We start from the raw sequence: 27,341 nt of genomic DNA, 5'->3' as shown, positions 1-27,341 counted from the left end.
CTTTAGAATTTCTTAGAATGTTGGTGGTGATGTGTGTGTTTTAATTTCCATTAAACTAACACGCTGTAGCACAGGCTACTGCCTGTGCTTCCTGATCTAAAAAAGATTCATGGGAGGAGTTACCTCATTATATCCTTCCCTATGCTTTAACTAAAGCATGGAATGGCTGGCTTACTAAGCATCTGAGACTGGTGTGCTCACTGTTGTTGTTTTTAAGGAATGTACTTTCTTTTACCTTTTAAAAAACGCTTTCCACACTGATTTATTTAAAAGCAAACAGACCTCACTTACAACAAGCAAACAGCTGTCAGGCATACAGTAGACAGCGACCCCACCTTTAACATAATCTAGAATAGTAGAGTTGGAAGAGGCCTATAAGGCCATCAAGTCCAACTCTCTGCTCAATTTCCTACACAGCTGGGCCAAAAAGTGCTTTGGAGGCACTGCCAATCAACTGATCACCACTGTCTACAAAGCCCTCTGCAAGGCACTTTGAAACGCCAACTATTACCTGATTGCCATGGCTTCAAAGCACAGGGCAAGGCTCTGTGCAAGCCATGACAATCAGCTGATTGGTGCTTGGAGACAGCCCTGAACAGCTGAAGCCCCAACAATCAGTCTCACAAGTTTCTCTTTGAGAACTCCTTAGTGCAGCCGAGGGAGCTGGAAGTTGTGGTCTGGATTCAGAGCACTTCCTCCAGTGCTTTCACTGCAAACTGCTTCCTCTAGAAGCATTTTTTTTTCTTTCCACAGAAAGGTTGTATTCAAAGCACTGAAGGAAGTGCTTTGAATTCAAACTGCTTTCTCTACAGAGGGGCTTCAAAGGGTGTTCCTATAACCACTGATTGGTGATTACAGGGAGCCTCTTTGAAGGTGTACTCCCAGCACCAGTTAGCTGATTGAAGGCGGAAGTGTAATCAGATGACTGGCAGTTACAGCAACATCTCTTGAACTCTGCCAAGTGTTGATCATCTGGTGTCATTGTGACATCACGTGATGGACAGGTGGATGGTCTGCCCACCTGTCAAAGTTGGCCTGCAGGGGTTGGGGAAGATAAGGATCTGGCCCAGCAGCCAGATCCAGTTCCCCATTCCTGCAGTAAGTAATAGAAGTGCACAAGTCATGTTCTACATGATGATCTCATTAATTAGATCAGGGCACCTGTCTCATAGTTTCATAGCCCACCAGTGCAGTGTGGCAAGTCAAGGAGTATCAGCACAGTTGCTATGGCAACTGAAAGCCCTATGTTCAGTTTAAGATCAGTATGAGAGCTTCATTTGCCACTAGTAATAACCTCAGATAGCCAAACCCAATTGACTGCTTAGCAATCTTGCTGGCTGTGTGATCCCTACTTGGATGGGATTACATAGCCAACAGGAAGAACCTATAGGGGGAGCAAACAGGTTCAAAAAATTAAGCTTAGAGGGAAGTCTATTTTTAGCCCAAGAGAAACCTATTTTTCAGACCAAAAATTAATTTTCCTTAAAAGTTTGCCACAGCTATAGTTTTGACATTTAAGTCTAGAACTTTATAGCTTGCTTAGATTTTAGTTATTTTAGTAGAAAGTTAACATGTTTTTCTTGGGTTCAGTCTCTTATAAGTGTATTTGTGTGCACATCCATCCATTCTTGCTCTCTATTTCCATAACCTTGGAACATATTACATAGTCTGGCCCACAGGACAAAATTAGGTTTTTTCCCTTGCCATCTCTATACCACAAGTCTTTTTCTTGTCTAACTGGGCATGTTGAATCTATATTCCCATTAAACAACTGATCTAATTTCATAAAATATTATCATTATAGTTTGGAAACTATGTCTCATTTGGTTTATAATTTGTGCGTGTGTTTATTTTCCAAACATTTTTATGACAGGCATGGAACAGTTTCACAGTAATACAGCTATTGTGCCTGATATTAGGTACATGAACAGTGACTATATTGGGGATTGGGAGATATACAGTTCAAATGTATTTCTAAATAAATTTTTCCTGATTAAGGTTGTTGGTTAGGATCCAAGGGATTCTAGAGGAAGCTTCTGCACATGTACTGGGATCCCCCTTCCTACCACAGCTTCTTGCACTGCGTTAAAGCCGTGCCCAGAAGTGGATGCACTATAGTCTGAGGACCTGCTCTTAGAAGATACTGCAAACACCTCAGTTTAAACTCAGAAGCATTAGGATCCTTGGAAATATGCCTATCTACATTTTTCACATATTGAGATTTGAAAAAACATTCACTATTATTCCAGTTTAATATAGTTCAGCATGTTAAGAGGTAAACAAATTAGCACTATTTCTCTTAAATGCCAGTGTTTATATACATCTTATGTAAAATGTCCATGCGATATACAACAGCACCTGAATTATTTTTTCCTAAGATACACAAATGGCTAAAGTGTATCATTTTAGTGTAAGCCATAATTTTCCATGAAGAGTAGCTGAAAACATTTATGCCATACTTTCTTCTGATCTTTTATTGTGGTTGTTTTAATTCTTCCAGAAATTATTTTCAACTGTACCTGCCACTTGGAATAAATTTAGTAATTTCATTGTGCCTAAACCATTTCAGTGGACAAGTATAAATTACATATATTCATTAATGTAATAAGGAAACCTTACTAGATCATATCTTTATCATATTGTGAGGCCAAATTAGGCTCCAGAAATTAAATAGCAAAAAGATACTTTGGAGAATACATCTTGTAGATATATTCTCCAATGTATCTTTTTGTTTAAAATTTAGATGATAATCTGTAATGCAATTCATAACTGTAGAAACATTTCTTTAATTATACTGCTTGTAAAGATCTTTTATGGCTTTAATATGTTTTACCCATTTATTAATTCAAATTATGTACACTGTGTGTATATGTGTATATCTTTGTTAAAATACACTACAATAATGTATAAAATCTGACTTCGACTGAAAAATTAATTGTGATTTTATGTATTTGTCAGTGCCTGTAGTTTTTAAATGTTCAGATGCTTACTAAATTCAACAGAAGCTAGCGTGTATACTAAGATTTGAAATGTTAAATGTTCCTAAACATATGAATACTCATTGAATTAACACCTCATCACATTGTTAAATCTCTTAGAAGACTGTACCTTAAAGGACTGATTCCATGGCTATGGTATAATGAAATGAATATATTTCTTTGTAGGGAGTCAAGGACACAAGAAGGGTGCTAGGACCCCCAAGGCATCTAAGCAGGCTGGTATGAACTGGGCAGACCTACTTCCACCTCCCCCTGTACATCCTCCTCCACGTAGTAATAGTGAAGACTACAGTCTATCTGTAAATGAAAGGTAAGGTAAAAGAATGGTTCATCAGTAGATATTATGCCAACACAGTAGTCTAAATTTACTTCATTAACTCAATAAAATGGTTTCTAATCTCAGGGTATGAAAGAGTCTTTAGTTTAACTCAAAAACAAAAATAATTTGATCCAAACGTGTTCTATGTTGTACTTCTCATATTCTTAAATTAATTCTTAGCTATGACCAGGAAATCCCATGTCCAATTCCTCCAGCCAGAATGCATCTACAGCAGAATGAGCTGGAGGAAGAGGAAGAGGATGAACGAGGTCCCACACCACCAGTTCGAGGAGCAGCTTCATCTCCAGCAGCAGTGTCCTACAGTCATCAGTCTACTGCTACATTAACTCCTTCCCCCCAAGAAGAACTCCAGCCAATGCTACAGGATTGCCAGGAGGAAACAGGTCATTTGCAACACCCACAAGATCGGAGGTGTGTTACCAAAACATGTTCAGAAGTAACTTTATTTAACTATTTCTGAGAGGTGAACATACTGGTTCGACAATATACCACCACATGCCAAAGTGTTATTAAGTTGTTTTTAATGTTACATTTTAAACTAAACTTATCTGAAGGGTAGTTTCATAGTCTGTCATCAGAATGTAAAATAGAACAGTTAACCAATTTACTGTATAATATAGTTGGCAATAAATTTATTTATTTTTTAAAGTATACTTAATTTTTATTCAAAAGGAACTCAAAACAGCTTACATATCAAACAGTATATAAAACAAATGAATGGAGTGAGTTCCTGATCGATGTGCAATTGTGTTATTGTAACCAAAAAGAGTCTTGTAGCAGCTTGGTTAACAAATACATTAATGTACCAAAGCCAACTTTAGAACATTAATCAGTACACAGTAAGACCACAATCATCCATGATTTGATTGTGGATGAAGGTGCCGATTTGGAATGCATTACCAAGACCTGGGTAGGTAAGCTAGGAAGAGTTGATCTGACCCAACTTTGCCCACCTGGATACTCAGTGCAACACTAGCACAAGCTGCACGGATGAGGGAAGGAGGAGTTGCTGTGGTATACAGAACTTGCATCTCTGTTACCAGCAAACCACTCTGTCTTGGAGGTGGCTGTGAGGGCCTGTACCTGGCATGGGGCCAAGGAGACAGTAAACTAGGGTTGCTGCTGGTGTACCATCCACCCTGCTGCCTGGCAGCTTCTCTGGCAGAGCTGGTGGAGGCCGTCTCAACTGTGGCATTGGAGGAGCCCAGCATGATAGTCCTAGATGATTTCAGTGTCCATGTTGAGGCTGCCTCTGGTGTTCCGGCTCATGACTTCATGGCCCCCATGACGACCATGGGGTTGTCTCAGGTTGTCACCGGCCCGACGCATAGGGCAGGGCACACCCTGGACTTGGTTTTTGCTCCAGATGGAGGAAAGGCTGGTCTGGAGATGGGGGGGGGGATTTACCCCATTGTCATGGTCAGACCACTTCCTGGTGAAATTTAGACTTATGGTTCCAATCCTCCCCTGCAGGAGTGGTGGCCAGATTACGATGGTCCGCCCCTAGAGTCTAATGGAATGCATAGGATTCCTGAATGCTCTGGGGGAGTTCCCAGTAGATAGAGCAGGTGACCCTGTTGAAGCCCTTGTCACGCTGTGGAACAGCGAGGCACTTTGGGCTCTTGACATGCTTGCCCCTAAGTGCTTTCTCCAGCATTGCGGAGCCTGGTTTGCACCTTGGTACACCAGTGAGCAATGAAACAGGCTGGACAACAGCTTGAGTGCAAGTGGCAAAAGACGTGCTGTAAGGCTGATCAGGCACGAGTAAAACATCATAACCGTGCCTACTGTGCAGTGGTGAGGGCAGCGAAGAAGGCCCACTTCTCTGCCACCATTGCATCCTCAAATAGCCAACCAGTGGAGCTTTTCCGTATTGTCAGGGGCCTGTTGACATCAATTCCAGGAAATGGAGTTCTAGACCCTTTGGAGGCCCACTGTGAATTGTTTGCAAGGCATTTTGAGGATAAAGTTCCTTGTCTCCGTAGCAGTCTTGATGCCCCATCCACATCTACTATAGTCCCCAGTGAGGTGTCCAGTGCAACGTCTGCTGCAACTTCTTGGGAATGGTTTCAGTTGTTGCAGCCTGATGATGCGGACAAGGTGCTTGCGACGATGCAGCCAGCAATATGTCCTCTCGACCCTTGCCCTTCTTGGCTTATTAAAGCTTGCCAAGGGGGTTTGACCAACTGGATCCAGGGTGTGGTCAACTCATTGTTGAAGGAGAAAGTGGTTCCAGCCGCCCTGAAAGAGGTGGTGATCTGACAGCTCCTGAAAAAGGCCACACTGGACTCATTTGTTTGCAACAATTACCAATCGCTCGCAAATACTCCCTTTTAAGAGAAGGTGAGAAAAAGGGTGTGGTGCAGCACTTGCAAGTACTCTTGGAAGAAACAGATTATCTTGACTCATTCCAGTCTGGATTCAGGCCTGATTATGGGACTAAATTGGCCTTCATCGCCCTAATGGATAGCCTTTATCAGGAGGACAGGGGGAGCGCAATCCTGTTATTCTTACTTGATCTCTTGGCGGCTTTTGATACCATTGACCAAGGTATCCTTCTAGGCTGACTTGGTGAGATGGGCATTGGAGGCACTGTTTTCCAGCAGTCTCCAGGGTTGTTTTCTGAGAACAGCATTGGGTGATTATCTTTCGGCCCCCTGGCAGTTGTGCTGTGGGGTGCCGCAGGGTAACATATTGTTCCCCCATGCTGTTTAACATCTATATGAAACTCTTGGGAGTGGTCATCAGGAGATTTGGGGTCAGGTGTCAGCAGTATGCTGATGATACCCAGCTCTATTTCTCTAACATCTGAACTGGGAGAGGCTGTGCAAGCCCTGGACCGCTGCCTGTACTCGGTGGTGGGCTGGATAAGGGCCAATAAACAGTCTGAATCCTAGCAAGATGGAGACGCTGTGGGTTGGTGGTTCCCAAGTTCAGATAATTGGTCAGTTGCCTGCTTTGGAGGGGTTGTATTCCCTCTGAAAGAGTAGGTCTATAGTCTGGAGGTGCTCTTGGACCCATCTTTGTCACTAGAGACCCAGGTGACCTCAGTAGCTAGGAGTGCCTTTTACCAGCTTCGGATGGTAAGACAGCTGTGGCCGTTTCTGGACCAGGATAGACTGACCACTGTTGTCTATGCACTGGTAACCGTATCCTCCAGACTGGATTATTGTAATGCGCTCTATGTGGGACTACCTTTGAGGTTGTTCCAGAAGCTGCAGCTGGTGCAAAATGCAGTGGCAAGACTGCTCACTGGGGTAGGACATCGCCAACATGTCACCCCATTGCTGAAAGAATTGCACTGGTTACCTATTAGCTACCGGGCTAAGTTCAAGGTTCCAGTTTTGGTGTACAAAGCCCTATACTGCTTGGGACCAGGATACCTAAAAGACCGTCTTATCCCTTATATACCCAGTCAATCACTGCTCTCTGCAGGCGAGGGCCTCCTTCAGATACCATCTTATCAGGAGGTCCATTCCACACAACATAGGAAATGGACCTTTAATGTAGTGGCATCTATCCTTTGGAATTCCCTCCCCTTAAATATTAGACAGGTGCCTTCTCTGTTATCTTTTCAGTGCCTACTGAAGACCTTCCTCTTTCAACAAGAGTTGAGTAAGTTGAGACCTTATCCCAGTCTGTGTCTGTGTTGGAATTGCTTTTTAATATGTTTTGAAACCTTTTTTCTTTTAAAATGTTTTTAAAGCTTTTTTAAAAAAATGTTTTTTACAGATGTTTTGTTTTAATATATTTTAAAGTCTGGTTTTTTTGATGTTTTAAAGTGTGTTTGATGCTTTTGTTTGCAACCTTTGGCTCCTACTAGGAGGAAGGGCAGGATATAAATCAAATAAATAAATAAACTTCATCAGATACATGAAGTTAAATTTTAGTTGTTAAGTAGATGTGTGTGTTTATGTGCGCATGCGCACACACACACAGATGTACAGTGGGAAATTGGAAGATAAGAGTTGAATACCAGTGAGATACATAAGTACAGTCAGTGATATCTAATTTAAAGCTTAAATGTATGTTAAATAGCCACACCCTTTGCAAGAGCAGAATAGTGATTAATACATTCAGCATCGCTAAAATGATTGTGTTAACACCTGTAGTGGGACAGGAAACTACTATCTCTGTTCAGATCCAAATGGAGATAATTTAACTATTTAGATCTAAATGGAGATAACTGAACTTCTTGATGAGCTGTAATTCCTCAGTTTCGTGTTGGAGCTTCCCTTTGAATTCCTTTGTTCAGCTTAGTAACAGAGTGACATTGTAAGTTTTTTTTTCCTCCCCTCTCCTCCAAGTTATTTAAAAAGCTTTTAAAATGTGTTTTTAAAGTCAATTTTTAAAAACTATTTCTTAAATTGTGCAATGATCAAATAATATATCATGCCATATTCCCCAGAGGTTTCTGGAGGGCAGTCCTAACCCTTGGGATGGTGCCTCCCTCTGACTGTGTAGGCAGGGTCCACTTCTGAAAGACTCACCCAGGGGAAGGGCCATCCCCGCTCTCCAGACCACCCTGCCTTTCACTGAGGATGGTCAGATCTGACTGAGCTCCTTAAGGCCTCAGTCATTTCTGTGTTTTTTCTCATCATTTTTCTCTTTTCTTGGTTTTTCTTCTTTTCTTCTTCTTCTTTGTGATTCTTTTCTTCCCCTCCCTGGATTCTCAGTCATGGTAGGGCCAGGAGAGATTAGAAGGCCGCTTTAGTGGTGCAACAAGGGAGGACAGGAAAGACTTGTGCCCTGCAAGGTGCGGCAGTGCAGCGGTACTACCGCGGGCGACAAAGCCGCGGTGGACAAAGCTGCGGACCACACTTACTCGGCTTAGTAGAGGTTCTTTGGCAGGTGGTGGTAGCAGCAGCAGAGAGGACTGCACAGCGGTTCCTGCCAAAACCCTCGAGGGGCAAGGCCAGTGCTTTCAGCCCTTATCGATCCCTATCCTCCCTCACCTTGGGATTGGTAGGGACTGCAATGGTAAACATCAGGCAGGCCAGTAGGCTCTTTTGGGTCCCAGGTCACTTTATTGTCAAAACACCAGATGGCCTCCTCAGTCAGCAACTAGGACGAGGGTCATGCTTCCAATTACTCTTCCCAGTCTGAGTCAGTCACAGAGGCGTGGGAACACCACATGGAGGGGGTAGGTGAAAGCGGTTTCCCCGAGTCTGTCCTTCCAGGGGAGTAGGAGTTCCCTAAGTTCCTCAAATGGATTAAAGGCATCGTGATTAGGGAGCTGCAGGGAGCTAAGGCTTCTCCTGGCACTTCCAGGGCATCAGTCACCTCCAGCTCCCTTAAAGGGGCAGTAGCCAGATCTGGGGCTGGCAAAGGTAAAGGGGAGAAGAGAAAGCATGCAGGGAAGACTCCCCATAAGAAACTCAGGGACACTAGGTCGCTATCTCCCCCACTCCTCTTCCTCCATCTCCTCAGATTCTTATTCACCCCAGTCTTCCTCATCCCAATCATCTCCCATCCACAGCAGGGGTCAGGGCAGGAGGCACAAGTGTTGGGGCAAGGACCAAGGCACCAAATGGGCTGTTGCCACGCCAACTGCAGTGGTGAGAAAATACAATCACAGCAGAAAGGTGGCAGCTGTTCTGGACCTACTCTCTAACTCAGTGTCCCACTCTTCAGAGGAAGGGGAGCTCTCTGAGAAGGAACTGGAGGCTCCGCGCCCCAAGGGAAGACTTTTGCAACCTGATTTTTTCCCTGCTATGGTGGCCAAAGAAAGAAGGATGTTGGAGCTACCAGAAGAAGGCACTCAGAATGCGCAAGTTATAAATGCCTCTTCTTCCAAAGGAGCCAAGACAACTTTTCCTGAAGACCAACGCAGGACAGATATCCTTCCCTTCCCTTACTTTTTTCAGGATCTGCGGAAGGCAGAGTGGTCTGCTCCCAACAAGCCAACCCGCGAACTGGTCAATAGGCACTATTATTTCCCTCAGAGCATGATGGAACAACTGCTGAAGACTCCAGCAGTAGATCCTCCCATGGCTGCTTTGTCATCCTCAGCAGCCATCCCTCCAGAAGGGGAGGGGAGCCCTAGGGATGCCTGTGATAACCGTGTAGAGATGGCACTGTGTAGGGATTTTGAGGCAGAGGCTGCAGCCTTTAGAGCTTCTTCCGTCATGGCTCACACTAGTATGCTATGGGCACAGGACCTTGCAGGAGAAGTGATGTTCCGAAGTATGTGAAGGACGGTCTAAGGAAGCTAGCCATTGCAGCTGCCTTCCAGGCAGATGCAGCACGAGATGCCATGCAGTTTAATGCTAAGGCAGTGGCTGCTAGCACAGTGGCTCGTCGCAACATCTGACTGCGCTGTTGGGAAGTAGATCCGGGTTCCCAGAACCACTTAGTCAGCTACTCTTTCGGTGGTAGCAAGTTGTTTGGAGAACCACTGGAGATGGTCCTGGTTAAGATGCAGGACAAACAAAAAGTGCTTCCAGGTGCAAACGATGAAACTACACAGCATCAGAAGCAGTCCTTTTAATGCTCCAAGCCCTAGCAGAGGCACAGCTCTCTGGTGGGCTACAAACTGCGCTGGAACAGGTCTGACACATCAGGAGGATCTTCCTTCTCACAAACACAACCCCCATCTTCCTACTCTACCAATTCCAAATTCCAGAAGGGACCAAAGAAATGAAAATTAGCATGATGCCAGAGCCCTGGCTACCCTGGGAGCCATAGGGGACAGACTCAGATGCTTTGCACACGAATGGACATGGACTAAAATGGACAAGTGGGTCCAACCATTTCCTCAGGTTACTCCTTGGAATTTTCCAGACGGCCAAGAGAGAATTTTACAGCTACCCCTCAATCCAAGAAACCGAACAAACATTAGGCATTCCGCAAGACCATTAGTCATCTTTTGGCAATCCGAGAAGTGAAACCTGTTCCAGTCAGGGATGTATACTCAATCTTCTTTCTGGTCTCAAAGAAAACCAGAAACATCCAGGCCATACTCTACCCCAAGTGGCTGAACAGGAGGGTAGCCTACTAACAGTTCAAGATGGAGACACTCAAATTGATTTTGGAGGCCATAATCCTAGGTGACTGGATGGCTTTCATAGACTTTTTGGAGGCCTATCTCCATATTCCAATCAACAGGAAACACAGGAAGTTTCTTCAGTTTTGCTATGGGCATTGGCATTACCAATACTTCCCTTTGGCCTCACCTCCACCTCCAGGGTCTTTACCAAGGTTCTGGTGGCTTTGGTGGCTTACCTCAGGACTCGGGGGGTGAGGGTTCACCCATATCTCTACAACATTCTTGTAAGGGCGCTGTTGAGGGAACAGTGCAGGGCAGACATGGAGACCACCTTATCATGCCTGGGAAGCCACGGGTTCATTGTGAACCTAGAAAAGCGTGTCCTAGACCCCACACAAGATATTACACACATAGGGGTGTGGATAAATTCACAGCAGTTTTGAATGCAACTTAAAGAGGAATGGGTGGACAAGATTTGTGTCTTGATAGAAAAGGCGAAGAATTCAGAGGCCATGGATCTTATGGAACTAGTCTAGCTTCAGAGAATACTTGTCTCTTATCTGGATCTGGTGGACTGGGCACGTTTCCACCTGCACCCACTTCTTCAATTACTGCTTCCCTTTCAGGAACAAATTGTGCAGTCAAGCAACTAGAGCATGCTAATTCCACAGAAACTACGGAAATCCCTTAGGTGGTGGTTGTCACCACAGAGGTTGATGGAAGGGGTGAGCCTAGAGGTTCCTGTCAGGAAAGTGATCACCGCAGATGCCAGTCTGTATGGTTGGGGAGCTCATTTGGACTCTCATGTAACCCAAGGCATATGGTTTTCCAGTGAAGCCCAGCAGAGCATCAACTTTTTGGAGCTGTGGGCAGTGAGAGTGGTGCTATCGGACTTCATGCCTTACATAGAGGGTGCCATGTCCTGGTGAGGAGCGACAACATGTTCGCAAAAGCATATTTGAATCATCATGGGGGCACGAGATCAAAGGCCCTGATGAAGAGGCACATCTTCTGTTCGCTTGGATGGCGTCTAATTCAAATACCTCAGAGCAGAACATGTAGTGGGGGCAATGAATGTAATGGTGGACTGGCTCAGCAGGACATCCATCTCGGATGTAGAATGGCAATTACATCCCCAGGTTTTCCAACAGATCACCATGCGGTTTGGGTACCCAATTTTGGACCTGTTTGCGACCCATCACAATGTCCAGACAGTGGAGTTTTTCTCAAGATACCAGTCGGAGGAGGCCAGGGGTTTGGATGTCCTGATGACCAAGGGGCCAAGGGGACATCTCTATGCTTTCCCTCCATTTGATCTCCTCCTGCAGATGGTCCAAAGGGTACGTCTGTTGAAGGTGGAAGTAATTCACATTGCCCCATATTGGCCGAGGAGATTGTGGTTTCCAGAGCTCCTGCATCTGTCCAAGGCAAGATTCTGGCACTTGCCTTTTCGGGAGGACCTGTTCATCCAGGGGGCCATTGTTCATCCTCATCTGGACCTATTCCTCCTGACAGCATGGCAACTGAGAGGCTCTGGTTGAAGGAGATGGGTTTTTCAGGGGAGGTTCTGCACACTCTCTTGTCTTCCCATAAAATCTCAACAAGACATATAGTTCCACTTGGAAGGTGTTCTTTGAATGCTGCCAAGTCTGGGGGAGGGATCCTTCCATCAGGGAGCTGGTAGATGTCCTGGGATTCCTCCAGATTGGTTAGATAAAGGCTTGAGTACTAATACCATCAGGTACCAGCCTGTAGTGTTAAATAGTGTGCTGGGCTGCAGATGGGATTTTTCCTTGTCCGCGCATCCTTTGTTTTGCTGTTTTATTAAAGGGGTTGGGCAACGGAATCCTCCAGTGGTGCATCGTTTTCCCACATGAAACCTGAATTGGGTGTTGTCTGTGCTTATGGGTCCTCCGTTTGAGCCCTTAGCCGCTTGTGACTTGACGTTCCTTACACTTAAGACTGCGTTTCTGATGTACATTACTTTGGCCCGTAGCATTTCTGAGCTGGAGGCCTTGTCTTCTGACAGTCAACTCTGTATTTTCCACCAGGACAAGGTGGTCCTTCACCCGGATTCTTCCTTTGTCCCAAAAATTAATTCTTTGTTTCATAGATCTCAAGAGATAGTTCTGCCATCCTTTTGCCCAAACCCAGTATCTGCTAGGGAAAAAGTGTGGTATACCTTGGACGTCCATAAGGCTCTCTGTTTTTATCTGGAGAGCCTCATTCAGAAAGACAGAGGCCTTGTTTGTTTCCTTTAGGGGGATCTCTGATGGACGTAAGGTTTCGTCTCCCTCAATCTTATGTTTGCTCAAGAAGGCAATTGTGTAGGCTTATCAGGCTCTGGGGAAGGTTCTTCCTGGAGGGCTTACAGCCCACTCTCTTAGAGGAGCCTCTGCTTCAGCAGCCTTCAAGGGCAGTTTACCTACATTACACATTTGTAGAGAGGCCACGTGGGCCTCTTTATATACTTTATCCAGGGACTATAAAATTGATTCCTGGGCATCCACTGATGCGGCGTTTGGATGTAACATTCAGCAGAGAGTGGTATGCGCATGACCATCTCGCCCTTGTAATTTTTGCTCTGTTACATCCCAAGGATTAGGACTGCCCTTCAGGAACTTTCGGGGAAAACCAGAAATTCTTTCCATGAATTTCTATTCCTGGGAGTTCCTGGAGGGCAGGACCCCGCCTCTTCATTCTGCACCATTTGACCATGCCTGGTTTAGTGACTTCCACCAGCACCCTATATGCGGGGAGGCACTCAGGGTTTCCTTGGGATTTCCTGGCCTTTCTTCTACCTGTGGATGCTAACAACTGTTCTTGTTTCTGTTTGTTAGCTTATTTATTCCCTTGAATGTTTTTCAATCTTCTCTAAAGTTCTATGGATCCTGTCGGGGTGGCAGACCAGTTGGATCTAGTTCTTCTGCTATGCCGGTGAAATCTTAGGGGGGTTGAAGCATCGTCCTTGCTCTGCTATCTGATCTGGAGAGCGGGGATGGCTCCTCCCCTTGGGTGAGTCCTTCAGAAGTGGACCCTGCCTACACAGTCAAAGGGAGGCACCATCCCAAGGGTTAGGACTGCCCTCCAGAAACCCCCAGGAATAGAAATCCATGGTAAGAATTTCCATTTTTTCGTAAACATCAGATTATCTCATGCTACAAGTTTCTCATCAGTTTGCTTTTATTCCAATAAAACATAAAAGGACACCAGATTTGCTGGAAAAAAATTTTTGCAAAGCAATTTGTAATAGGTAATTTATACATAACCATAATGTCCCACACTTTCCTTAACCACTGAGGTCATTTTTTCAATGGTTACTGGTTTCCAGGACTTTCCTACTATTACCTGAGGTCATATCAACAAATGAAATACAAATTGTCTTTTATTTATTTTTCTATGCTGCTTAATATGGTGTAATAACTGGATTCATTTGCAGACTGCATTCCATAATTTCTCTTATAATATTTCTGATTTTTTTAAAAAAAAAAAAATTCTGATCTCGCTACATTCCCACCATATGTGGGCAAAAAAAGTATGTTTTCCTCCAATAAAGTCTGACACATTATGAAATTTCCTTAGTAGTCTATCCAATGTCAGATACTATCTGAGTAATATTTTATGGAAGTTTTCCTTCATTGCCACATTGATCTAGCTGAAATATTGTCCTACTGGTTGTTCCACTGGGTGGGCTTTAGTTCATGAAGGTTTAGGCCATAGTATATAAATTTGTTAGGCTTGCAAGATGCCACATGACTCTACTATTTTAGAAACTGTGTGTGCTTCTGATCACACCAACTAAAAAAAAATCACAGATTGAACCAAGTACAGGGAAGACTAGTAAAATGATTAGAGGGTGAAGAAAGGCTTAGGAGATTGGAGTTTTGTTACTTAGGGAAGGACATGACAGAGGTTTTTTTTAAAAAAGAACCATGTGGAGAAAATGAATTGGGGGGGGAAACATTTAAACCATTTCCCCCCTGTAATACTAGAACTAAGTATTAGTTTAATAAGTAAAACTCAGATTCTGAAAACACTGAATTCAGAATATTGTTTCTGTAACAGTTTAAGAACCAATTCAAGCAAATGTCTATACTTTAGGATTAAGGAAGGTGAAATTACTTTTTCAACTTTGGTAGTGAACTATTTCCAGTCCCCCCACAAAGAAATTAATTGAAGACTTAATAAAGTATGAAATTATAGATGTCTATAGATATATGATTTTATATTATGAAAAATTGTAACAATTTGTAATTATTTATTTGCACACAGACGCCAACCTGTGAGCCCTCCTCCACCTCCAAGACCCATTTCTCCACCACATACCTACGGTTATATTTCAGGACCTCTTGTATCAGACATGGATACTGATGCACCAGAAGAAGAGGAGGATGAAGCAGACATAGAGGTTGCCAAGATGCAGAACAGAAGGCTTCTTTTGCGTGGCCTTGAGCAGACACCTGCCTCAAGTGTGGGAGATCTGGAGAGCTCTGTGACAGGTTCTATGATCAATGGATGGGGCTCAGCCTCAGAAGATGACAACATTTCAAGTGGACGGTCTAGCGTTAGCTCATCCGATGGATCATTTTTTACAGATGCAGATTTTGCACAGGCTGTTGCAGCAGCAGCAGAATATGCTGGTCTCAAAGTAGCAAGGCGTCAAATGCAGGATGCTGTTGGAGGTGAGATTTCTTCGTGGTCATTGTATATGTGATCAGGGATTCCTATATGATTAGCTATAATCCTTAAACAATTATTTCTGAAAGACTGTTCCTATGTGAATTGTGTGCACATGCCAAAATTGCATATCTAGAATAACAGAAATCACCTTATAGTATATAAACAGTTCAATGTTACAGCATCTACTTTGTATACAGAAAGTCCCAGGTTCAATTCCCAGCATCTCCAAGTTACAGCTAGGAGAGAATCCTAGTTGAAATTCTGGAGAGCCACTGCCAGTCAGTGTAGACAATACACTAGATAGACCAATGGTTTGACTCAGGATAAGGCAGCTTCTCTGTTACACATACACACAGAGGAAACAACAGTAACAAAACAATGTGATCATGGGAAGAGGACTAAAGAGAACCTGAGCAAAGGAGAAGGTGATTTCTCTTTCTCCTATCCCTGCCCAACATCCCACTCTGCTTCAGAAAAAAAGGAAGTAAGGGACACTGGGCAGAAGTAAGTAGGAAAGGAAAACAAGGTAACCAAGACTAGAACAATCTTGGCCCATTAAGGTCGTACACAAATGGCTTACAGCACTGTTCTTCAACCTTAGGTCCCCAGATGTTGTCAAACTACAACTCCCATCAACCCCAGCCAGCGGCCAAGAATGATGGAAGTTGTATACCAACAACATCTGAAGACCCAGGTTGAAGAACAGAGGATAAAAGTGCTTTAAGTTCAGTTATCTAGCGGAGGGTTTTTTCTAAATCAAACTGAGAGAAGAGGATCTACACTCCTGTGGGGGGATCAAAGTGTTCATACCATTGGAATCTAAGTCGACTGCTATGGGTAATGAGTGCAAAGGTACATGGTGTCCAAAAAGAGGGATCTGTGTGCATATGACCGGTGGAGGGTTCTACTCCTTAAATAAAGTTAATGAGTGCTAATATGCCTCAGGTGCACAGCTTCCTTCATCAGGAATGTAAGTAAGCCAAATCAAGGTGTGGCCATGGTAGTTGATTAGATTTGCATTTTTATGGAAGTCTCATGTTAATATGCATAACCCGCAAGACTCCCTTCTTGTTGATTAATTTCAGTAGAGGTCAGCAAACATATGCTGCAACTTTCCTGTGTCATATGCCTAAGCATGGTCAAGCTGGAGATTTCAAAGTCACTGTGCTCGGAGCAAAGTTAAAAGGACAATGAGGCTAAGGTCCTCAGAAACACATCCAAGGGCTTGGGAAAATGACATGCCCATGTCCCCCGGGCTTCTCCATTCCCAAAAGCTATCCTTGCTGTGGGAGCAAGGAAATTTGTTGATTTTCTATCCATACAAGCTAATGGGAGCACCTTTGCTCTGTGAGCTTGCAGAGTTGAAGAAGAATTTGGGGGCTTCTTAAGCTTGCCTTTCCTTTGAGGCAAGCTTTAATGAACCCCCAATATTATACAGCCACAAGAGTGGCAGTATACTATAGTCAGCATGGATTTTTGCATTCCACAATGTTAAATTGAAAATACCCCCATGCCATCCTGATGCTTCCCATAAGCTCATTTCAAAACAAAACCTTACACAATTTATAGTCCTGAACTCAGAAACGCTTGCTTAACAACCCTCTAAATTTTCATTGCGATACACAAAACACTCAGAATCGAGAGTTCAAAGTGTAAAAAGAGAGAGGGGAAAAACTAGACTCCTTTTGGACTTTTTTCTGTCAGAGTTCTCATCATTTGTTGAAATTAATTAAAAATCAGCCATGTTCACAGAGTACCTGTAATCCTATTACTGACCTTGTCCCATGCTCTGACTTTCATCATCTGTACAGTAGGGCCCTGCTTTACAGCGATTTGCTAACACAGTGGTCTCAGTTAGACACAATTAGATTAAAGCCCCACTCATATGTCGCTTGTTCCGCTTTTATGGCAGTTTTCAGGCATCACGTGCCATTCTATTCAATGGGTTCTGCTTTACAGCGGTTTTTGCTTTACAGCGGGGACCCGTTACGTAACTCGCCGTATGAGTGGGTCCCTACTGTAGTCTAAAAGTTTAAAAAATGCCTGGCTGATTTTTAATTAATTTAAGAAACTTAGCATTGAACTCAATGATAATGCTAGGCATGAACAGTAAGAACCGTCAGTGTTCTAAAAGCTAGACTCACAGCTGCTGGGCTTACCTAATCAGGGGGCCACATCCACACCAGACTTTTATTTCACTTTAGGCAGTCATGGCTTCCCCCAAAGAATCCTGAGAAGTGTAGTTTGTGAAGGGTGTTGAGAGGAGACTCCTATTCCCCTGACAGAGCCCCAGTGACCAGACTGGTTTAACAGTCAGCCACTCTGATTGAAGCTCTGTGGGGGGAACAGGACATCTCCTAGCAACTCTCAGCACCCTTCACTAACTACACTTCCCAGGATTCTTTGGGAAAGCCATGACTGGCTAAAGTGAAATAAAAGTCTGGTGTGGATGTGGCCAGGGACAGCTTTGGTTTAAATTTGGGTAGGAGGCTACATGTGCCTCCTGTAGAATAAAAAGGTGGGGAAAACCCTGAAAAAGAATGATACTGTTCACAATGTTTTCCTTTTCGAAAGAAAAGAAGCGTCCCTTCTGCCCAGTGCCCACCCATCCAATCTCCTCCCCTCCCCCTTCCTCCCTCCCATTCCTGCACTCCTCCTCCCCTCCTCCAGGTCAATTTCACCTATCCTAAGCATGATTGCACAGGAGTAAATCCCACTGAACTCAAAAGGCATGCAAATGATCAAAGCTGCCCTTCCATCCTTCCCCCCTCCCCTCCCAATCCCCCCTTCCTCTCCCCTCCCCTCCTCCCCCTCCCATCACCTCCCTTTTGCCCCTTCCCTCCCTGTTCCTTCAAACCCCCTCCTCTTCCAATCCCCTCCTTTCCCCTGTCCCTCCTTCTGTTCCCCTCTTCCCCCTTCCTCCTTCCCTCTAGTCTCCCCTTCTCCCTCCGCATGGTCAGTTTTACCTATCCTAGGCATGATTGCCCAGGAGTAAATCCTACTGAACTCAATAGGCATGCAGATAATCAGACCTGCCTTTTCCCTCCTTCCCCTCTCCTCTCTTTTCCTCCTCCCCTCCCCTCTTCTTTTTCCTTCTTCCCTGCCAACTCCAGGCCTCCCTCCCCATGGTCAGTTTTACCTATCCTAAGAATGGCTGCATGGGAGTAAATCCCACTGAACTCAATAAACTTGCAAATGATCAGACCTGCCCTCCTCCTCCCATCCCCTGTGGTCACTATCACCTATCCTAAGCATGATTGCAGGGGAGTAAATCCCGCTAAACTCAATAAGCATGCAAATGATCAATCTATTCTCAGCAAACTTGCACAAGATCCCATTTCTTACCTCCTAGATTAAAAAGCAGAGAAATTCACTAAGAATCAAAAAACCTTGCAGTTTAAGAACGTCTCTATAGCCCACAGATATTTCTCTCAAACTATAAAAAGCAGGGTAATTGGGCAGCTATAGTGAATGCACCAGGGGAGCAGGAGACCTGCTCTCTGAGATATTGGACTGCCCCTTCAAATTTGTAAAAATGCAAGCACCATTTGGGTTGGTCTTTCACAGTCCAATCCACTTGCTGTGTAGCTTGGAAGAATGTGGTAACATGTGCCTCTGAGCGTATGGTGAGTGGTGGCAACATCTGCAATCAGCCCAAAGCTGTGCTGATCTTGTTTTAGGAGGGAGGAAGCAACAATATTAAAACAATTGATATAGTTCAGATAGTCACTTTAAATATGTTTGATTTACTTTGCAATTTTAGTGAAGTTTCCTGTAGTAAATCATTTTCTTTTGCTTCTGTTTCTGTGACTATGTGAAGTACAGCAACACTTTGCAAAACTAAAAAAAAGCTCCAAAACCAATTGTGGAATAATGGCACTGACTGTTCTGCAGAATAGTTTCCAATGGACATTAGGAGTGCCTCAGTTTGCACAAGATAAAACAGTGGGAGGTGAAATATGTTCTAGCAAAATTCTAGGTGTGCTCTATGTTTTTAATTGACCATGCCCACCTTTCCTTAAGTGGAGTAGTTTAAGCATAGCAGGCTGAAAACATGCATCTTGGGCAGGCCACGTGTATTTTTCCAAACATTGCTTAAGTAGCAACATATTGTAATCAGTCTGATTTTACATCAAACTGCAGTTTCAGATTCAACTGTCAGTGCACCCAAAATAGAAATAGAACGTAACCTCCAGTTTGAAACACAAAAGGCTGTCTTCACCATCATATGGTATTGACCAATAAAAAAGCTTTGGAATTAATAAAAATAAATTTGACACAGATTTCTCGAATGAATACTGAGAGAAATATAATTTTCTAGGTTAGATTCTCTGTAGAAACAGTAGTAACACAGAAACGTAGCAAAGTAGGAAGAACACCAACAAAAACTGCAAGTTTTTCTGCCTTATTAGTGATTATTTTCAAATTTAGCTCCAGAGAACCTTGCCGATATCACTAGTGCCATTCCACCCTATTTCTTGGCCAATCTTCAAAATACAGAAAACCCATTGGTTCATCTATACTGTCTACACTAAAAGGCAGCAGGTTTCCAGGATTTGTTACTTGATCTCCATGATTTCAATAAAATCACATTTTCTAAGTGCTGTCTATATATTAAAAGGTAACAGTCCCTGCCCACAGATTCAGAATCTAATGGAGACAATACCAAAGGAATGGGGATAAAAGAGTACAGCAAGCATTGGAACAGCTGATCCTTTGCTGGCTAATGGATAGAGCCAGGTTGATAATCTCCTTGCAATGAAGTTCTTCCTGGAAGGCAGGTTGTGCAGCTCCCAAGTGTCACCTGACTGCTGGAAGAGGCTAGAATGTGCCTCCCTTCAGCTCTGCAGTCCCAGGTAACTGGCAGGTGGAGCACTTTATGCAAAAAGAGGGTAAGCAAGCCCCCTGCAGCTGCTGTGTCTCTGGCCTAGTTGGGTCAAGGTTGGTCAAAATATATTATGTAGTACTTTACAGAGCATTTATTTCAACAATGTGTGACTAAAATTAAGTAGTTACAGTGTTGGACTTGGACCAAGCAACTGTTCCTGCTCAGCCATAAAACTCACTGGTAGGTGTCCTGTTCTCACCGGGCTCCTTAAGGAAGCAAGAAACCCACCAGCCAAAACACAAGTGAGAGGAGCACAAGGGCAGTAGCCAGTGTCAGTCCAAAGTCAGAGTCCAAGTCTCAAAACCAAGGTCAGGCAAGAATGAGGGTCAGAGCAGTCCAGGAAGCCAAGCAGTCTGTAAGCAATGCGGTTTTGGGGCAAGGCAAGAGACAGTTTCAGGGTGCACAGATAATCTTTAGACAGGGCAGGTACAGAGCTGGTGTATAGACATTGTTCCAGCAGCACTTCCAGCCTAGCACCGGGAGGTTTAGGCTGGAGCTGCTGAACCACACTCAAAACCGCAGCAGACACCCACTGATCACCTCAGCCAGACCTTTACTCCCGAGGAGTCTGGGCCTGTAGTCGGGCACTCCTCTGGGTGAGCCAAGTCTCCACCTGGCATCAGGGGCTACACCTCTCCCTTGGGCTCAGAGGCTGTTCAGCCTTGATGTCAGAGGCCAAACTCGCCCTGGATGCAGACGGCCCATCCTGGGCCTCATCACAGGATCCTGCCCCCTCACTCTTAGATGCAGCCTGAACTAGGGCTGGGTCCAAGATCGGAGTCCCCTGATCTTCCTCTGATGAGGACTCCTCTGGTTGGATCCTGACAGTAGGTGGCCCTCAGCAAATCACGCTCTCCTAGGCTAACCAACCTCTCACAGTGTTAGGATAAAAAAGAATGACCCATTTACATGAGGTGTTGTTGTTGTTAATCGGCTGCTTAAGTAGATTCTCTAAGTAACTTAGAAAACTTTAAGACATCAAGTTATGTTATAAAACATAACATAAAGTCAGAATAAGAAAAAATAATGGTATGTTACAATAAAAATTATGCAAAAATCAACAGAATACACCCAGCAAAACAGCAGCAAATCATGTCAATAAAGCTATCTATGGACCTGGGATACACTTCTGATAACAATAATAGAGGGCTGAAATCACAATGCTTTAATGTAGGTATAATAAAGGCATATAGTTTATGTTTATAGGTTTTTCCTTTGCAATCAAAAGAGTCTCCTTAATGGGATTACCCCCAACTGTGTTTTCTAATGGTTTTTTTTGGGGGGGGGGGTGATCAGTGTAGTGAGGGAACCACCTTCCACATTTTCCCTCGCTTCTGACCTGTGTGTCCTTTCATGCCTTTCAAGCTGGAAATGTCTAATAAATCTTTTTTCCCCGCACTGCGAACACAAACAGGATTTCTGTGCTGTAGAAGTTATCTAGTGTACAAGGAAGCACACCTTCAGGTTGAAACTTCTCCCACAATCCAGATATGAGTAGGGAAGGGATTTGCTAAGGGTTGCCTTCTGCGCCTCCAGGGAGGCTTTCCTGCACATTAGGCATCAGAACGGTTTCTCCCTTGTGTGGATTCTCTGGTCCTTGACAGGTTGCTTTTATTTTGGAAGCAATGTGGATGAGAGGTGAAACAAAAATCTTAACCATTTGTTAAGGGCAATTGTTGGTGACACTTTAAGTAGCAGCAAAGAAATCCTAAGCCTTATGACTTGATACCAAACATATCAACAAAAGCTACTTTGTTGGATATGCAGGAATTTCAGTGGTTCCCTAGTAACAAGCACTGAAGTATGGGGTGGGGTAAAGAGCAGGTAGAGAGACTGTGCAGGCACAGGGATGACTGACAGATTATCAGCAGCAGGTGGTTCACAGGTAGTCCTGTGGGGAGAGAAGGTGAAGGTTCAACAAACCTCCATAGAATGCCCAGGTTTATGAAATGGGGCTACTGGAGAACCTCCTGGAAATGATATAGAAGGAGGATTGAGGGAGAGTGTTAATTTAATATTTTATCTAAGGAAAGCATTAATATCATGTATTGTATTTCATATATGCCTCTTCCTCAGTGCATGAACTATTCCGTGCTTAGGCCTGTAACCACGGATAAGAAAGCCTTATTTGACACTATCCATTGTATGTTTGAAAGAATGTGACAATTGTCTAATAATAGGTGGCCTGAAAATGTTTGCTGCCTCTTTCTGATTCTTATTGATACGATATGAATTTATAAATATGATTTACCTTACAAGTTTATTGAAAGGAGCACAACAGATAATGCATGTGAAGTCCTTTGAATGTTGAAAGAGATATATAAATGTTAACTATTACCGTTATGATCTTGGTGCAGTCTCTTCCAATTTAAATGCCTCATGCTCTGGAGAAGTTCCTAATTCATAATAGTCTTGCATGTTTATATTAATGTAACAATAAACATCATATTTTTATTTGCAGAAGCAGAAGGCTATTCTCTTTTCAGAGATAAGAAACAAATTAAAATTCTGTGTAACTCTTTCTTTCCAGGCCGTAGACATTATCATGCCTCACACTGCCCTAGACCCACTAGCCCTGTCTCTACTGACAGTAACATGAGTGCTGCTGTAATTCAGAAGGTACGACCTGCCAAAAAGCAAAAGCACCAGCAAGGACATCTGCGCAGAGAAGTCTACACAGATGGTAAACACTACTTTTAGATGTGCACTCTTCTAGTGTGCATACACTATTTCTACAAACCTTACATTAATGGTGCTTCTAATGCTATACACATTCAACATAGCCTATTGTAAGCATCATTCTTGTTTTCAGTTTGTCTTGAATTCTCCTGTACACACATACATTTAAAGTGCATGTGTTTGCTGTAATACCCTAACCAACTATTAACTATCACTGTTTTTGAGAGCAGACACTACAAATGTCTGCTGTCAAAAATAGTCATAGTTAATAGCTGTACAACAGTGGAAAATAATGCATGCCTGAGATTAAAATCTTCATTAAAATAAATCCTCTATAGTGTCATTTCTCCCATCACAGAAACAATTTAGCGTTCAAATAGCAGGCAGCAAAATCACTGAATTTTAATCCTAACCATAGTATTCTTCCAAGCGGTTACTTTGTGCACCAGAAGGCAAAATCTAATCATCTCCTCTCATGCCTTCACACACAATATCGACTCCTGCTGAAAAGGTAATGCTTGTATTCTCTGGGGAGTATGGAACGATAATGCAAACATTGTGATGTTGTCTAGAGAGAGCCTTTAATGAAAATGCCTCAGGAGGGCCAGCTTTTATTAAACCACCACCTTTCCGTTTTATAAAACAACCAAAGGGCTTTGTTGGAAATTCATGTAAGATTTACCCTTCTTGTCAAGTTTTCTAAATTCACTAAAGAGGGGTGGAGGTAGGGATGATGGCAGCAGCAGCAGCATCCCCCCACCTCTTGGTTCTCAACAACAACAATCTGATTAGGACTTTCATTACCAGTCAGAAATTTTTCAAAAAGGGGCATCATTTGCCATTATCATATGAAAGCCTAATATTATAGATACTTATCCGGGGTTACAAGAGGGGGTTTTCAAGCCACTTCTCCCTGTGATTCTTGCCACTTGACAGAAAAATTTAATACAAAACGCACAGCATGATGAGCAAAAGTAATTTTGCAATGAGTGGTTGTCCATGCTATTATCTGTACTTTATTCTGAGTATTTTCTCTCACTAGCATCTATCTGATATTAGACTACATTAAATACTGGCATGACACAATGCACCTGGGCCTCTTGGCTTCTGCCCAGGCTCCTTTTGTCGCTGAAACTGAATTGTCAGAATATTATCTGATTTCAAGAGGTTATTAAAGCAGTTTTTGCATGCTTGTTTTATTTATTTATTTATTTATTGTTTTTGTGAAGGGAGAATACATAGCGTAAATTCCAGAACTATACCAGCAAGTTTACATTTATGGAACCCCTGTAATGGCCTTTTGCTACAATTTATAGATGTCTTAACAGGTTTATCAGTTTTAAGTGAGAGCCCTGCGAGAAAAATTGACTAAGCATCAAACCCTGACATGAAAACATCTGTGTTGGCTAGAATATCACAAAACATACCTTGTCTGGAGCTCTATATGGTTCTTTACTTTTTTTTACAGTAAGAAATTAACAAACAGTGGGCTGCATTTGGTGGTAATTTTGTGTTCAAAGTTTTTATACCGTACTAAATAGCATATCACTGTAGTTTATAAAATTGCAGTGGTCCGATAAACTTAATAAATATTCCTTAATAGGCAAAAAATCTTGCAGTTTAAGAATGTACCAATAGCCAACATATATTTCTATCAAACTTTAAAAAGCAGGGAAATTGGGCAGCTATAGTGAATGCACCAGGGGAGCAGGAGACCTGACCTCCTCTCTGAGATATTGTACTGCTCTACAAATTTGTAAAAATACAAACACAATTTGGGTTGGCCTTTCACAGTCCTGTATAGTTTGGAAAAAATTGATAACGTGCCTCTGAGCATATGGTGAGTGGTGACAACACCTGCTATCAGCCCAAATAACAGAAACAAGGCAAGTTCCTAGGAGAGGCCCTATTCCTCTCACAAAGCTACAATCCCCAGAAGAGGGGCTGACTGTTAAACCACTCTGGCTACTGGAGCTCTGTCGGGGGATTAGGAGTCTCCTAACAACTCTCAGCACCCTTAACAAACTACACTTCCCAGGATTCCTTGGGGGAAGCCATGACTGTCTAAAGTGAAATAAAGGTCTGGCGTGGGTGTGGCCACCTGATTAGCCAAGGCAAACAGCTGTGAGTCTGGCTTTTAGAACCCTGACAGTTGGTTCTTACTGAGCATGCCCGATGTTATAATAGACTTCAATATTAAATTTCTTAAATTAAAAATCAGCCATGCACTTTTTAAACTTTTAAACTGCAGAAGATGAAGGTCAGAGTATGGGGCAAGATCAGTATTAGGATTACCGGTACTTTGTGAACATGGCTGATTTTTAATTAATTTCAACGAATTATGAGACCACTGACAGAAAAAAGTCCAACAGGGGTCTAGATTTTTTTCTCTTGTTTTACACTGAACTCTCAGTTCTCTCTGGCTGTTCTGTGTATTGCCATAAAAACTCAGAGGGTTGTTAAGCAAGCGTTTCTGAGTTCAGGACTATAACTTTTGTAAGGTTTTGTTTTGAAATGTGTTTGTGGGAGGCATCAGAATGGCATGGGGATATTTTCAATTTAACATTGCGGAATGTGAAAAATCCATGCTGGTTATAGTATACAGCAACTCTTGTGGCTGTATAATGTATTCTATATCCTCAAGCATGTGTTTATTTTAGCACATCTTATAACATAAATTTCATTGAACCTCTGCATTATAATGTGGTCCAAAATAGGATATGCAGCCAGCAACAACTTATTCTCTAATATAAAAACTGGTTATTTTTATTATTTTTGGATATGGAATCTTCTAAAGAGTAGATGCATCTCACTGTAAAAGTGAAAAACATATGCATTAAAATCACACCTGTGTACAAGAAGGTATGAAATTATATAACTAGTCCTTTTCCTCAAGTGGGAAAAATAATACAGAAGTAACCTTTACTAGTTATTCAAGAGCTTCTTGTATTTGATGACGTGCTCAGATTTATTTCTTTTCAAAGCAGCACTTCCTTTTTCTTCTGTTCTGTTCCATAATGAATGCATTAGTCTGGATAGGAAAGCAAATACATTGCATTTGGATGTTTGTTAACAATTTCAGCCTTTTGACAATACTATATTTGATGGAGTATACTAATTATTTCATCACATTAACTCATGCATTTATTTCTGAGCACCAAAAATGTAGAAAATATTTTATTAGTCATTCATTCATTTTTACATTGCCAACCCAAGGTATTTTGCTGCCTGAAGTGGAGCCCAAATGGCATTTTCCACCTGCCCATCCCCACTAGGTCTTAGAAAAGACAAAGATTCCTACCTTTATCCTTCCCTCGCAGTGCCACCTATAGCAAGTAGTTTCACTTTATTGCATGGTATGGCCAATTCTGTCATTGGCTAAAAGTACCAAGTTTTAGCAATATACTTAGAAAAATTTGATGAACCAACTGCTAATTTCAGAAGCTATGCCAATAGTTAAATATATTTCCCTAATCAGCATGATGGAACATGACTACAATCCCCATTATCCCTGGCAGAAAAAGCTTTTTCAGGGGACAGAGAGGCATGTAGGACCTCCCTGAGTGCAGCCGATCCTTTTTCCATTTGCTATTATCTTCACTTGTCTAGGATAAAGCTTTTTTCCCTTGGGAGAGGGAGAAAGAGTAGCAGAAAGATGATCTGTGATAATTCATAAGTGTGCACCAATAATGTTCACCGGGCATGATTGGTTTCTGGTTTGATGACTTTTGTGCTTGTCCATCTCTAAATCTGAGTGCCTGGATGTTGTGCCTAGTGCTGTGCAAAAATTTCATTTTTTCTCTTTTTTTGTTTCAAATGCCACAAAAATCCACTCTTTTTAGCATTTTTCTGCTGCTGTTTCAGTATCTTTTGTAAAATTATTGTGTGATATCAGCAAATTAAAGATTATGAAGCGACTGTGATGTTATCACAATGCAATGTAACCAAACAGATTTAACTATATGGTGATGTCAGTGAAGACATATAAAAACACACTGCACACACTTCTTTCTTTTGCCCTTCCTGAGCAATGATGAGAATAAACACCTGGATTTTAAAATGCTATCTACCAATGCCCATCAGTCCCTCAACTTTGCTTAACACTGCACAATCCCCCCTTCTACCTTTTCACTGAATTGTCTTCAAAATCCCCCTCCTCCCCCCAACACAGAAATGAAAAAATGGGAGGACACTTTTTGAGGGACAAGAAAATGTTAAAGTAATTCAGCCCTATGATTCAGCTCAGCACTAGTTGTATGTTGGGTTCTTGTATGGTAGACCTCCTTCAGGTTTTTCTTTTGAAATTATAGATAACCTGCTGCCATACTACCTTTTCTTTTTCAAACAAACTGGAGGAAACTTGCCACCCACCACAAAATTATTAGTCCAGAATGGCAGATCCCATGGATTATTGGGGAAAATCATCTGAATCTTAAATCTTTGAACTATGGTTATTTGGATATTATTTTATCACTAATTGCAAGCTTCCGCAATGTTACCACTGAAGTAAAGTTAAATTATTGTTATGAGAACTGCAGTCTTCAAACATTTCTAAGGAGACTGGATTGCTGACAAAATCAGGATGCAAACTGTTACATCTTAGATGTTTTCTCGGGTATGCTACTGGCTCAGGTGATTTGTGATCTTCTGTATAACTTTACATGTAAAATGGAAGCACATCCTGTGTAGAAATTCAAACTGTTTCTCCGTTACTCTTACACTTGAAGTGTTTTAAATACCTATTCGTATTTTCCTCTTTCAATTTTA

At 42.6% G+C, this 27,341-nt stretch overlaps 1 protein-coding gene across 9 annotated transcripts in view; it reads left to right on the top strand.

The window, feature by feature from the left end:
- The window catches only part of ROBO1 (roundabout guidance receptor 1), a 1,232,929-nt gene that overhangs the window by 1,182,728 nt on the left and 22,860 nt on the right, over window positions 1-27,341 (top strand). For all 9 annotated transcript variants that reach the window (XM_061627948.1, XM_061627952.1, XM_061627945.1 and 6 more), the window contains 4 exons: window positions 3,165-3,309; window positions 3,499-3,750; window positions 14,600-15,009; window positions 22,426-22,578. In XM_061627948.1, the coding sequence (XP_061483932.1) occupies window positions 3,165-3,309; window positions 3,499-3,750; window positions 14,600-15,009; window positions 22,426-22,578 (960 nt within the window). The remainder of the gene's footprint in view (window positions 1-3,164; window positions 3,310-3,498; window positions 3,751-14,599; window positions 15,010-22,425; window positions 22,579-27,341) is intronic.

The sequence above is a fragment of the Rhineura floridana genome, chromosome 5 (genome assembly GCF_030035675.1).
Source record: "Rhineura floridana isolate rRhiFlo1 chromosome 5, rRhiFlo1.hap2, whole genome shotgun sequence".
NCBI lineage: Eukaryota > Metazoa > Chordata > Lepidosauria > Squamata > Rhineuridae > Rhineura > Rhineura floridana.
Note: the sequence above shows the minus strand (reverse complement) of the source record. Positions and strands in the feature narration are given on the sequence as shown.